This window comes from Myxocyprinus asiaticus, chromosome 30 (genome assembly GCF_019703515.2).
Source record: "Myxocyprinus asiaticus isolate MX2 ecotype Aquarium Trade chromosome 30, UBuf_Myxa_2, whole genome shotgun sequence".
NCBI classification, from domain to species: Eukaryota; Metazoa; Chordata; class Actinopteri; order Cypriniformes; family Catostomidae; genus Myxocyprinus; species Myxocyprinus asiaticus.
The window spans coordinates 22419370-22431674 of record NC_059373.1 but is presented as its reverse complement, the minus strand read 5'-3'; the positions used below and the strand labels follow the sequence as shown (position 1 = coordinate 22431674).

General features: G+C 38.8%; 1 protein-coding gene across 1 annotated transcript in view; it reads left to right on the top strand.

The window, feature by feature from the left end:
• LOC127420929 (PHD finger protein 14-like) overlaps positions 1-6436 on the top strand; it is a 164150-nt gene extending 157714 nt beyond the window's left edge. The window contains exon 18 of the mRNA XM_051663569.1: positions 5448-6436. Coding sequence (XP_051519529.1) covers positions 5448-5531 — 84 coding nt within the window. The 3' untranslated portion in view covers positions 5532-6436. The remainder of the gene's footprint in view (positions 1-5447) is intronic.
• The last annotated feature ends 5869 nt before the right edge of the window (positions 6437-12305 follow it).

Genomic DNA, 12305 nt, shown 5'->3' with positions numbered 1-12305 from the left:
AGTTTATGTGATAATCCTCCAATGGTAACACACCAGGACCAGTACACTCAAGAGTGCCGATGTCACGCTGTTCCTAGGGTTAAGTACTAAGGGTTAAGCACTAAATTACAGACCGCAATGCCGTGTGGGACCACAGCTGTGTGTTTGCTTCCATGTGTGTCCACAGGAGTCTGAAAAAGCTCAATCAAGGCACTTTATGAGATTTTTAGCATGCAACAGACCCACTCCTACCCTTTTCCCATTTAAGTGCTGACTGGCCTGATGATAATGTATGGTGCAAAAAGTAATTGGAAAATTGGCGGGCTTGTCAGAGAGATTTGGTGGATGGCACAGGCTGATCCGGCAGCAAGGTTCATGAAGTGTCGTCCCACCATGAGATTTATATCTCCCCATGGGCCAGCAACAGCAAAGTACCCGGAGTTCAGGAAAAAGTAACTCATTTTTCACAAAGGCCTGGCTGCATATCAGAAGTCATCCACAGACAGAGACAAGACCCATATGGGAGAGACACTGCTGAATAAAGCAAAGCTGTCTGCTCAGATTAACTGCTGAGACAGCTGTTGGAGCCAAATTTTACCAGCCCTGGATCACAATTCTGATGCTTGAATTTCTTTGAAAAATGAAGGTGGAATATATTAGGGTGTATTATCACACTTTTTACTCTGTTATTACTATGTAATAAGTAGGGCTGTCAATCAGTTTAAATATTTTAACAGATAGTCCCACCTCAAATTCATATCTTTGGTTGAAACAATGTTACTATGTTGGGCTGGTTGGTATGCTCAAACAAGCAGACCAGTGTTTTGATAGCAACTTGTAGACAGTGTTTACACTTTTTGGGGAATTAATTAAAATTCCAAACTTCACCTTTAACCTTGTGCGACTTTGCGTACACAAGTGTGGATGTTGTATTTTTGCTTCGCTATATGCAACGCATAATTTAAATTCATTTAAATCGACTGACCTCAGTTCAGAGTTCTGTTAAGCTCAGTTCAGTTATGACTCTGGGCTGTTAGTAAAGGGTTAAACTTTCGACGTCGAGTCATGTGACTAATCAACATGGTATGGAACACAGCAGAGTTTGTCTTCGGGAGAAACTGCAAAAAAACTACATCTGGTAAGAAATCTAATTAAGTTTTTACACTGAAACCTGTTTGAGTCAAAAGACTAGAGTCTCTGGTTTTATCCAATATGCCATTTTGAAAATGTTAGTGATTAATCGTGAAACGCCACGCTGCTAAACACAATATGCACTCTTGTGTACTTTAGCGCTTTTTTCCTTAGAAATCCTACATTTACTGAGCATTATCACATTGAGAATCAATAGGTTCATCCAAAAACTGAAAACTTTTTCTTTCAGAGGCTTTATATGGAGGGAGGATGGAGGGTTAGGAATGTTCATGGAGGGTTAGGATGAAAATAAGGTGCATTTCAAACTGTTCTGAGACGGACAGCACACTGGAGGTTAAATCATGAGATGAGATGCAGTCTGAGATGCTATTCTGCTCACTACAATTGTTCAGAGGGGCTATCTGAGTTACCGTAGCCTTTCTGTCAACAACCAATCTGGCCATTCTCCGTTGACCTCTATCATCAACAAGGTATTTCCGTCCACAGAACTGCCGCTCACTCCCGTTTTTTTTTTTTTGTTTTTTTGGCACCATTCTGAGTAAACTCTAGAGACTGTTGCCCATGAAAATCCCAGGAGATCAGCAATTACAGAAATACTCAAACCAGCCCGTGTGGCACCAAAAATCATGCCACGGTCAAAATCACTCGAATCAAATTTTTTCCCCATCTGGAGGTTGATGTGAACATTAACTGAAGCTCCTGACCCGTATCTGCGTGATTTTATGCATTGCACTGCTGCCACATGATTGGCTGATTAGATAATCGCATGAAAAAGTAGGTGTACAGGTGTTCCTAATAAAGTGGTCGGTGAATTGAGAAATAAAATGTTCCCTAATCTTTTGACATATAAGAAGTCATATTACTATAAAAACATACTGTAAGTTTCAGAACTCAAAACTTATTCGTTAGTCCAAAAAAAGGCTTTATTGAAACCAATATTCCTAACGACTCGTTTTCTACTTCCTCGTCTGTATTTCGTAATGGAGATGAATACATCAGCACAAGTCTGCCTCTGCATAAACAGGTCAACGCCTACTTCATCATCGCCTCTTTGGCCCGCCCACAGGTTCGCGGTTAGAGTGGTGATGAGATGAGAGTCGGCACGGCAGGGATAAACACAGGGATTATTGGAGCCACAAGAGGTTTGAGATGCCTGCAAAGTTTACAAAACGTTGTGCAGTGCCAGGTTGTGGAAAAATAGACTCTTTGCATTTGATTCCTAATGTTCCTAACATTTGACAATAAAATGCAAAGTAATCTCTTCAGTAATCAATATAATTTTTGAATGTAACTGTATTCTAATTACCAATTATTTAAATTTTAACTGTAGTGGAATACAGTTACTTATATTTTGTATTTTAAATACGTAATCCTGTTACATGTATTCCATTACTCCCCAACCCTGTTCATATGTTACAGACTGTTAGATAGTTCGAAAATGCCCCAACTATGTAACAAGATAAACACCGTTATGTCACATCTTTGTTTAAACGAGAATAAAAAGTAATACCTATTATGCAAATAGACAAGGAATCAATATGAATTAGAGTGATTACCACACTGTCACAGACTGCAGTAACCGTGGTGTTTGTGGAGGGGGTTCATTTTCTTCAGAATCAAGATCAGACTCTGGCTCAAACATGTATGGCTGATTTCCTCCGGTTGCCATTTTTAACCATCCAAACTTTTTAAAAACAATTCCATGCGGGTAAAGACGGGGGTGTTGACACTTATTTCATATGCAAGGATGTTACCCAATCATAGCAGTGGGTGTTTACATTGAAATCTTAAAGGAGACATGACCCGAAAATTGAGCTTTTTAATCAGAGGGCCAAAAACAGGATAGAAAATTGACAATTATTTCTAAATTATGACTTTTTTTTATGAATAAAATCTTACTAATATTATAAGTGGACCTTAGTGAACATTATAAAATAAAATAAAAGTACATGACACCTTTAAAGGGGTTATGACATGAGGAATCAAATGTTCCTTGATCTTTTGACATATAAGAAGTCATTGTATTATAAAAACTCACTGTAAATTTCAGAATTCAACACTGTCTCCTTGCTGCATAAAGAGCATTTGTTAAAACTAAGCTGCCAAAACACTCTCTATTTCCTACATTGTGATGTCACTGTGTGGTTGACACTTGCATCTGATCACCTCCACAACAACACATCAACGACTACTTTACCTTATCACTTTCTTAGCCCTGTCCAGCAGCAGTGAGCAGTGAGATGGCAAGGAGAGAACAGGTTAGTCAAGAGCAGAGAGCCAATCATTACAGTGGTCATTTACTGTAAAGTCTTAAAGGAGAAGCAGCACCAAATTCAGCATTTCTTACAGAGGGGTCAGAATGAGGGTGGACAATTATCATGTTTTACAAATATATTATTATTTTTTGTGCAAAAAAAGAGTCATGTTAAAGCGAGGGAACTGTACTGTGAAATGTGTACATAATAACTCAATATAGTAATTCAAAAATGTAACTTTAGAACTAAAATCACGGCTTGGGCTGTTTCTAACAAGTTGTTGGAGAAAAAAGAGTGTGTGTGTGTGAGAGAGAGAGAGAGAGAGAGAGAAAGAGAGAGCGTGTGTGATCACCTGTTGATGATGCTATAGTCTGTTAGTCAGCTTTCTGAAGATAATGTCATTTTGGTGAAATTCATCCTATTTTCTCAGTGGAAAAATAGCCATCCAAGCGAGGGTATTCCTCCATATTTCGTGGTAGCTGGTGCGCAAGAGTCATTCACTATAGAAACTGCAATCTCCTCCACCATTTTGTCCTCTCCAACGTGGAAACTCTGGTAAGAGGTAAGCGCCTTGAGTTTGTGTAATTAATCAGTCTGTTGTGTCTCTCAGCTGTGATGAGCCTTAATGCTGAAGTTGTTTAAAGCTGTTTAAAGCTATTTCCTAGCTTTAGTAGTGTAGTAGTAATATGAGCGATCACAGAGTGCTGTTGAATGTAAACACTGAGTGACATGTTAAACAGTATACTGTATATACAGTATATATACACTGATCAGCCACAACATTAAAACCACCTGCCTAATACTGTGTAGGTCCCCCTCGTATCGGTGTCTATACTGTATTGTTTTTTTGAATATACTGTATATTTGCACTGTAAATAGAAACACTGGTCCCACTGCAAACTTTCAATAACTAATAGATACAATAATTCAACATTCACCACACTTTATATATTTAATCTTACGTTTCAAGATTGTTTTATTTTTATTTATTTATTTTTTTGGTCTTCACCTTCATGTTTGTACAAATGACAGTGTTGTTTCACTCACAAACATGTCAAGCTCTGATGAAACTTGAATTCAACCATACAAATGCTGCAAATGGCTTTGCTTTTCACACCATCCAGATTTGATTTATAAATAAACAGTTAGGAAGGTCTTTCTCTATTTACTGTTAAGTCGAAGCTCTGTGTTAAAAAGTTGCCTATTTAATAATAGCATGCATTAATGTGTTAACTTTGACAGCCGTATTAGGTAAATATTATGTTCTCTAAAGAGGGGTAGGATCCCTTTTGAACTGCTTTAGTGATATTCAATAAAACCAGATCGGATCAGCTGCTGTAACCATATGAAGATTGTGAAAGAACAATAGAAGCTTTAATGAGATGCCTGGTTTGAAGTGCGTGTGCGCTCTTGACGGGGTCTGTAAGTAAAGCCATGAGTCATCATGTGCTTTTCTGCTATTTTGAGTGTAATGTGTGGTCAGGACTCTGCCATCACACGTGGCTGTGCGTAGATGTGTTTATTAACCTTTGGAGGAGGGGATAATTGCATCTGTCAGACTCACTTAAACACTTAGATGGCTGTCATTTCCTGTTTGTCTCCTCTAAATCTGCAGGTTGTGTCAGTGACTCTAGCATGCCGGTTGCTCTTTGTTCACTGCCATAGACATGCTAAAATTACCATGATTTGGAGTTCTGAGAAGCTGTTTGAAAATTCAAACTGAGATTTTAATTTTATTGTAACAAAAATTGGTGTAAGATGTGACGTTGCGTGTGCAGCTGTTTGGACACACAAATGCCTAAGCTGAATAATGTATGAAAAAAAAAGGCTTAAGAAAGCCTTTGTATATGCTAGAAATATTGACTTAATAGTGAAGTGTGTAATGTTATAAAAGCTTTCTTCCATCACAACTTAATATGCAGAGACAACTATAAGGAAGGTATTCATAGGTTGATTCGACAGCTAAACCAACACAACAACATTGGCTCTACCAGTGGCATGAGTTTGGGGGTGGGACTACCTGTTTGTCTTACCAATATTAATACTCTCTTTATTTTTCAGGAGGAAGAGGAACTAAGAGAAGTTGAGGAAGACACAGTGAAAGAGGAAACAGCAGAGCAAGCGATCCCAAATACCTCACAGTAACAGTCTTGTACACAATCAGCTCATTTCCTGCTAAATGGTGGGATGCAAAATAACTTTCAAAAATGAAATCAACAGACTTGAACTGCAAATGCATCTTTGTAAACCAGATAAATATGACATGCCCTTAATTTCCTGTTTATAATCATCAACCTTTATATTTACAAAATGTATAGGAAAATGTACAGACTCGATGTATGATCAAGTCCACCATCTGCAAATCTGTGGGAGATGTCATGAATGGATTTTGGATATCAGGGCTCAACCCAGGGAAATGTCTTTGGAGTACTAAATTGACTCAGTCATGAGGCAGATATAGCAGTTTGTACTGAAGAACGCACATGATCCTGCAGTGGCATATGAGCCTGTTTTTACCTTAACTAGATGCTGTTTTTGGCATGTGATTTGTCTCTGGTCAAAGCCTCTCAACCTGTATGCAAGGATCCTGAGATTAATCATCATACTGGTGTTATGTATCCAGAATTTCTCCAAGCAGTGTTTTTTGTTTTGTTTATTTGTTTATCAGCTTTTATTCCTTTTTTTTTATTTACTTTTTGGATTGTATTTTCTTTTTATTATCAATGCATTATACAAATTGACGAACTTGTAAGGACAGTATAAGTGAAAGTTGATTTCTGTTATAGAGTATATTAATAATTGATTAAGAGCAAACTCTATTTTATTATTTTACAAACCTCATTTTATAGAGCTGTTTATAATTATAATTCCTCAGTATTATCACCCATTCTCATGTTTCACATTTGGTTCAGGCTATTCATGTGTTTTAAAGATTGTTTCAAATATGCAAATGGTGGAACAATTTCGCTGCCTCAGTTTGAATTCAAGAAGAGTCTGTATTTAGGTACTTTAAAAATGTCTTATTCGTAATAAACATCACTTGTAATTTTTTTCAATTACACACACACACACACACACACACACACACACATATATATATATATATATATATATATATATATATATATATATTTTATTATTTTTATTGATTTAACAATACCACAACTATTTAAACATGTCAGTCAAGATAAAGTGCTCTTAAATGTCTTAAAGGGAACATACATGCAAAAATAAAATGTTTTACTCTCCTTCATATTGTTGAAATAATGTTCCAAACCTGTATGACTGACTTTCTTCCGTGGAACAAGGAAAATGTTAGGCAGAAAGTTAGCCTCAGCTTTCATTGCATCTTTTTTTTTTTTTTTTTTTTTTTTTTCCATGCAATTGTTGAAAAGTTTGACTAGTAAGTAATTGTTGACTGAGGCTACCATTCTGCTTAGCATCTTTTTTTGTGTTCCACGGATGAAGGAAAGTCATACAAGTTTGGAACAACATAAGGGTAAGTGACAGAATTTTTATTTTTGGGTGAAGCTTTAAAGAGTCATTGTCAGGGATTGAAAGCATTTCTTAGATCTTATAAAATATTGCTCTGCATTATGGTTTGATAATGAAAACATTACTTTCATCACTCAAATGATGGATGTGTTCTAAAATGTGTTTCTCATGGATTCAGAGAAGCTTGCATTGTTGGGCACACCAACAGAACGTTGTCTTTATCCAGCAGTGTTGTGTCCTTTACTCATAGTGTGCAATGTCATTTAACCATTCCCTCACACCACAGGGGAGAGAAAAGAGTGTAAATGCCGTTTTATCTCAGTATCTCATTGCCTCTCAAAGCTTCGTCTCCCCTCGCCCTGTCAGGGAATCTGGCTTGCATTCTGACATTAATGCATCGAGGGGTGTAATTCCAATTTGTTTCAAAGCAACTATTAATTTGCCCATTTCAGGGCCATGCAGGAGGAACCCCTGTAAGGCCACTGAACCATGAAAGACATTATCTGAAGGGCTCCGTTTCTTTCTTTTTTTGTTTTTGAAGGGGAAGTATTTCGTGTAGCGCCGGCGATTGATGCACGTTGATGACATGTCGCCGGTTCCTGCAGCCATTTGAGATGGACCCTCTGAAGCTGGACTCCCAGCATGCAGCATGCGGAGTTTGTCATTAGGGTTGTAATAATGGAAGCAGGTGTGCTTATGTCAGAGTGGCCTACTCATTCAAGAACCATCATGACCTCTTGTGCAATCTGATTACAACCTCTGCATAACAAAGAAGTGACTTCATGCTCCGTGAAGGAGAGCTTTGCTCAGCAACCCAGTTGTTCTGAAAAAAAACATCAATAATAACTCAGTGTCTGCATGTGATAAAATCATATTGTTACAGTGATAAAAATGCCAGCTGAAGAAATTCAGGTACACTCTCAGAATAAGCAGACATTTTTTAAAGTGCAAGGACTGTCGCTGGGGTGGTACCCTGAAGGGGACCTTTTTAGACGTCTAGTTTGTAATTCATTTGGGGACATAATTGTACCCTAAGGATCAGTTGTGTACCTTTAAAGTTAAATGTAATTGTTTTCCTCAAAGAACAAAAATGTACCTGAATAGTACCTTTTCGTCTCCTTAAGGGTACAATTATGTACCCAAAAAAGGTCCCTTTAGAGCGGTAACACCCCAGTGACACTCCTTATATTTGAAATATATATATACCTGAACATGTACCTTAAAATATACGGTTTAATACTTTTTTGTCTGATAGTGTAAAGTCTAAAAATGTACAGCCTTAGTTAAAAAATTAAAACACACACACACACATATATATATATATATATATATTTGATTTGATTTAAAGATAAATAACTTAAATTTAGGCTTGATCATCATATAAAGTGATTGAAATAGCTTCAGAAAGCTTGAAATATGATACACAAGTCACACTGATTACTTTTATAACACTTTTGGTTTGCATTTTAAGCTTTAAGTGAGGCACTATCAACTGCCATTGTATGGAAATCAGCTAATGTGACATTCTTTGTGATTTGCAGAAGAAAAAAAAGTGAAATTATTTTGGAACAATGACAAAGTTTCCAATTTTTTATTTCAGCTATTCCTTTAATACCTCTATCTTTACTAATAACATGCCATTTTCATAATATATACCTGTATGTATTTTTTTTCCGAATGACAGACACAATTACACAAACAAACACAATGTTTTAACATTCAAATTACCTGTCAACTCCTAATCAAGCTACTCTTTGCACTGACAGCCCCCAATCCACTCCTGTGCCACATCATTTTCATTCTCTGCCACCTTTTACTATTTCTCCTGTTTGCTGAGGGAATTAAGACAGTAAAGATTCACTTATTAGACAGCACGGCATTTCAGTCAACGCTCTGAATATCCACAGTCTCTCTCACTCCTTGTCCCTGGGTTTTAATTGCTCCAGATAATGCTTAAAATAACATCACCTTGGTATCTGAGAGCTGTGTGGATGACCTTTTCCAGACTGTGTTGTGCTGTGACATAGTAATTTTCTAGCCCTTAATGTCCTCCGAGAGTACTCTATTCTGAGGGAGCGTTCACAGGGTGCTAATCTGTACCGCTCAACACCTTGTTCCACACATAGTCATTAGGAGAGGGGGGGTCTTAAAAGGGATCCTGACACACTGGAGTTAGACATGTTAATAACTCTCATTTTTAACAGACTGTGGGAAATGCTGTATCAAAGATGACATTGGAAAATGTAATGTGATTTTCTGTTCTTTAAGGTGTGCTAAGGTTCCATTCATAAAAAAGGATATCTTGATAATATAGCAGATATGACAGCACTTGAAGGGTTTTAGAGCTATTATGTAATTGTTTTCGTGTTAGATTGACTGTTTATCAAGTTATTATTTGAATTTCATACAAGGTTCTTCAGTGCATTTGGGATAGTTTTACTAACATGTTTGATTTAATCATATTTTCATTCAGTTTGCTTTGTCTGGGCATCCGGATGGGACAGGACAAAGTAGTTGATTCTCCACTCCACAGTACAAACACAGCTGATAGTTCTTGTCTCCTTCTTCGTTCTGCTGATGTTGATCGGGTAGAACAGAGCTGCATAAGCTCCTCCCCAGGCGAACGCAAAGATAGATTTAATGATGGAATGGTAGAATATTCTCCTCAATGGTAGAAGGGTAATGAAAGTGGCTGATCAGGGTAAAGCTGGAGACAATGTTCAACTCGAAAGGAAAGTTGAATCAGTCGTTTAAGTCCCTAGAGTCATCGACACTGGCGAGCTGGAGTTTTATATTCCTCGTAAGTCCCTTACGATAGGTGGTATTGAGTGCCTGCTCATTCCAATTGCTGGCAGCAGCGAGTGTGTGTAAATGTAGAGAATAATCCGTGTCTGAGATTTTACCTTGCTTAAGGTGACTCAGCTGTTCACTGGGATGAGAAGTACACGCTGGTCGTTCAAAGACTTCTCGGAAGTGTGTGATAAATACATCAACAGATTGAGAGACAGTACCTCCCTGTTGCCAGATAGATGAACCCCACTGCAGTCAGGAGAGCAATTTTTGCTCTTTTCATAAGGAATAGCTGGGATTGTAACTCGAAAGCAAGAGAGCATTGGAGTAGAAATCCATCACACTCGTTTGTAATGCCAGAGAAACTGGGAGGTGTCGCTAAGGGTGCTTTCACACTAGCATTTTTGGTGCGCACCCAAGTTCGAATTACATCAAAGTTCGGTTCGTTTAGGTGGTGTGAATACTGTTTTCCGAACTCGGGTGCACACCTGATAACCGCATCCGAGTCCACTTGAAATGGTGGTCTGGGGTACGGTTCATGTGAACTCTGGTGCGGTTCGCTGCTGATATGAACACAGTCATACCAAATCGCGGAAGTGAACCCTGATTGATGACATATAATTTGCATCTTTGCAGGCTCCTGATCACAATTATTATGGTTTAATGAATTTCTCATACCAGCTTGTATCCAAATAAATCACCTTCAGAGAGCAGCTGACAGTCTTTACATTGTTGGGTCTCATGTATTCAGATAGAAGACAAAGGCAGGCCTAACACAGTTGTAAAACCTAACTCAGGCCCACATACCAAGTCATAAATTTTACTGATAAAAATCGCGCCAAAATCAAACAAAGGGAGTCCAAAACAGACTACAAATCCCATGAAGCCTTGCTCACTAAAGGATCAAACTCTCAACTCCTATTGGATGAGGCACACAACAGAACGTCCCTCAACCATGATATCATCAGGAGTAGAAATACCTCTGAAATGCTTCCGGGATTTGCTTCCAGAATCTTTGCTCGTCGTGCATAGACGCAGCTCAATGCTGCTCTCAGGTGTAGCCTTGTGGCACAAGGAAGTAACGTCCGACTTAAAACTGTGGCCATACAAACTCCATCTCGCTGGACGAGTTGAGATTACTCTGTGTTCCACCGAACACTCTAACGGATCCGAAGGAGACCGCCGAGCAATCCACATCTTCATCCATTTGCCTGCAGAAGTGAAGAGAATAAGTGTTCAGAATAAGAGAATCAGCAGCCGTACCGCCCGCCGACAGAGTGAGGAAACGGCCTCCCATCATCACCCGAGCCTCAAGGATCCGAGTCGAAGTTAAAGGATGGATGAACACACATTCTGCGTCCTCATGCGACTCAAGTAAGAGGTTTATGTCTGGGCAGAGATAGAATACAGGTGCATCTCAATAAATTAGAATGTCGTGGAAAAGTTCATTTATCTCAAAAAATTAGAATACATCATAAGACCAATAAAAAAAAACACTTTTAGTGAATTGTTGGCCTTCTGGAAAGTATGTTCATTTACTGTATATGTACTCAATACTTGGTAGGGGCTCCTTTTGCTTTAATTACTGCCTCAATTCGGCGTGCCATGGAGGTGATCAGTTTGTGGCACTGCTGAGGTGGTATGGAAGCCCAGGTTTCTTTGACAGTGGCCTTCAGCTCATCTGCATTTTTTGGTCTCTTGTTTCTCATTTTCCTCTTGACAATACCCCATAGATTCTCTATGGGGTTCAGGTCTGGTGAGTTTGCTGGCCAGTCAAGCACACCAACACCATGGTCATTTAACCAACTTTTGGTGCTTTTGGCAGTGTGGGCAGGTGCCAAATCCTGCTGGAAAATGAAATCAATATCTTTAAAAAGCTGGTCAGCAGAAGGAAGCATGAAGTGCTCCAAAATTTCTTGGTAAACGGGTGCAGTGACTTTGGTTTTCAAAAAACACAATGGACCAACACCAGCAGATGACATTGCACCTCAAATCATCACAGACTGTGGAAACTTAACACTGGACTTCAAGCAACTTGGGCTATGAGCTTCTCCACCCTTCCTCCAGACTCTAGGACCTTGGTTTCCAAATGAAATACAAAACTTGCTCTCATCTGAAAAGAGGACTTTGGAACACTGGGCAACAGTCCAGTTCTTCTCCTTAGCCCAGGTAAGACGCCTTTGACGTTGTCTGTGGATCAGGAGTGGCTTAACAAGAGGAATACGACAACTGTAGCCAAATTCCTTGACATGTCTGTGTGTGGTGGCTCTTGATGCCTTGACCCCAGCCTCAGTCCATTCCTTGTGAAGTTCACCCAAATTCTTGAATCGATTTTGCTTGACAATCATAAGGCTGCGGTTCTCTTGGTTGGTTGTGCATCTTTTTCTTCCACACTTTTTCCTTCCACTCAACTTTCTGTTAACATGCTTGGATTCAGCACTCTGTGAACAGCCAGCTTCTTTGGCAATGAATGTTTGTGGCTTACCCTCCTTGTGAAGGGTGTCAATGATTGTCTTCAAGACAACTGTCAGATCAGCAGTCTTCCCCATGATTGTGTAGCCTAGTGAACCAAACTGAGAGACCATTTTGAAGGCTCAGAAAACCTTTGCAGGTGTTTTGAGTTGATTAGCTGAT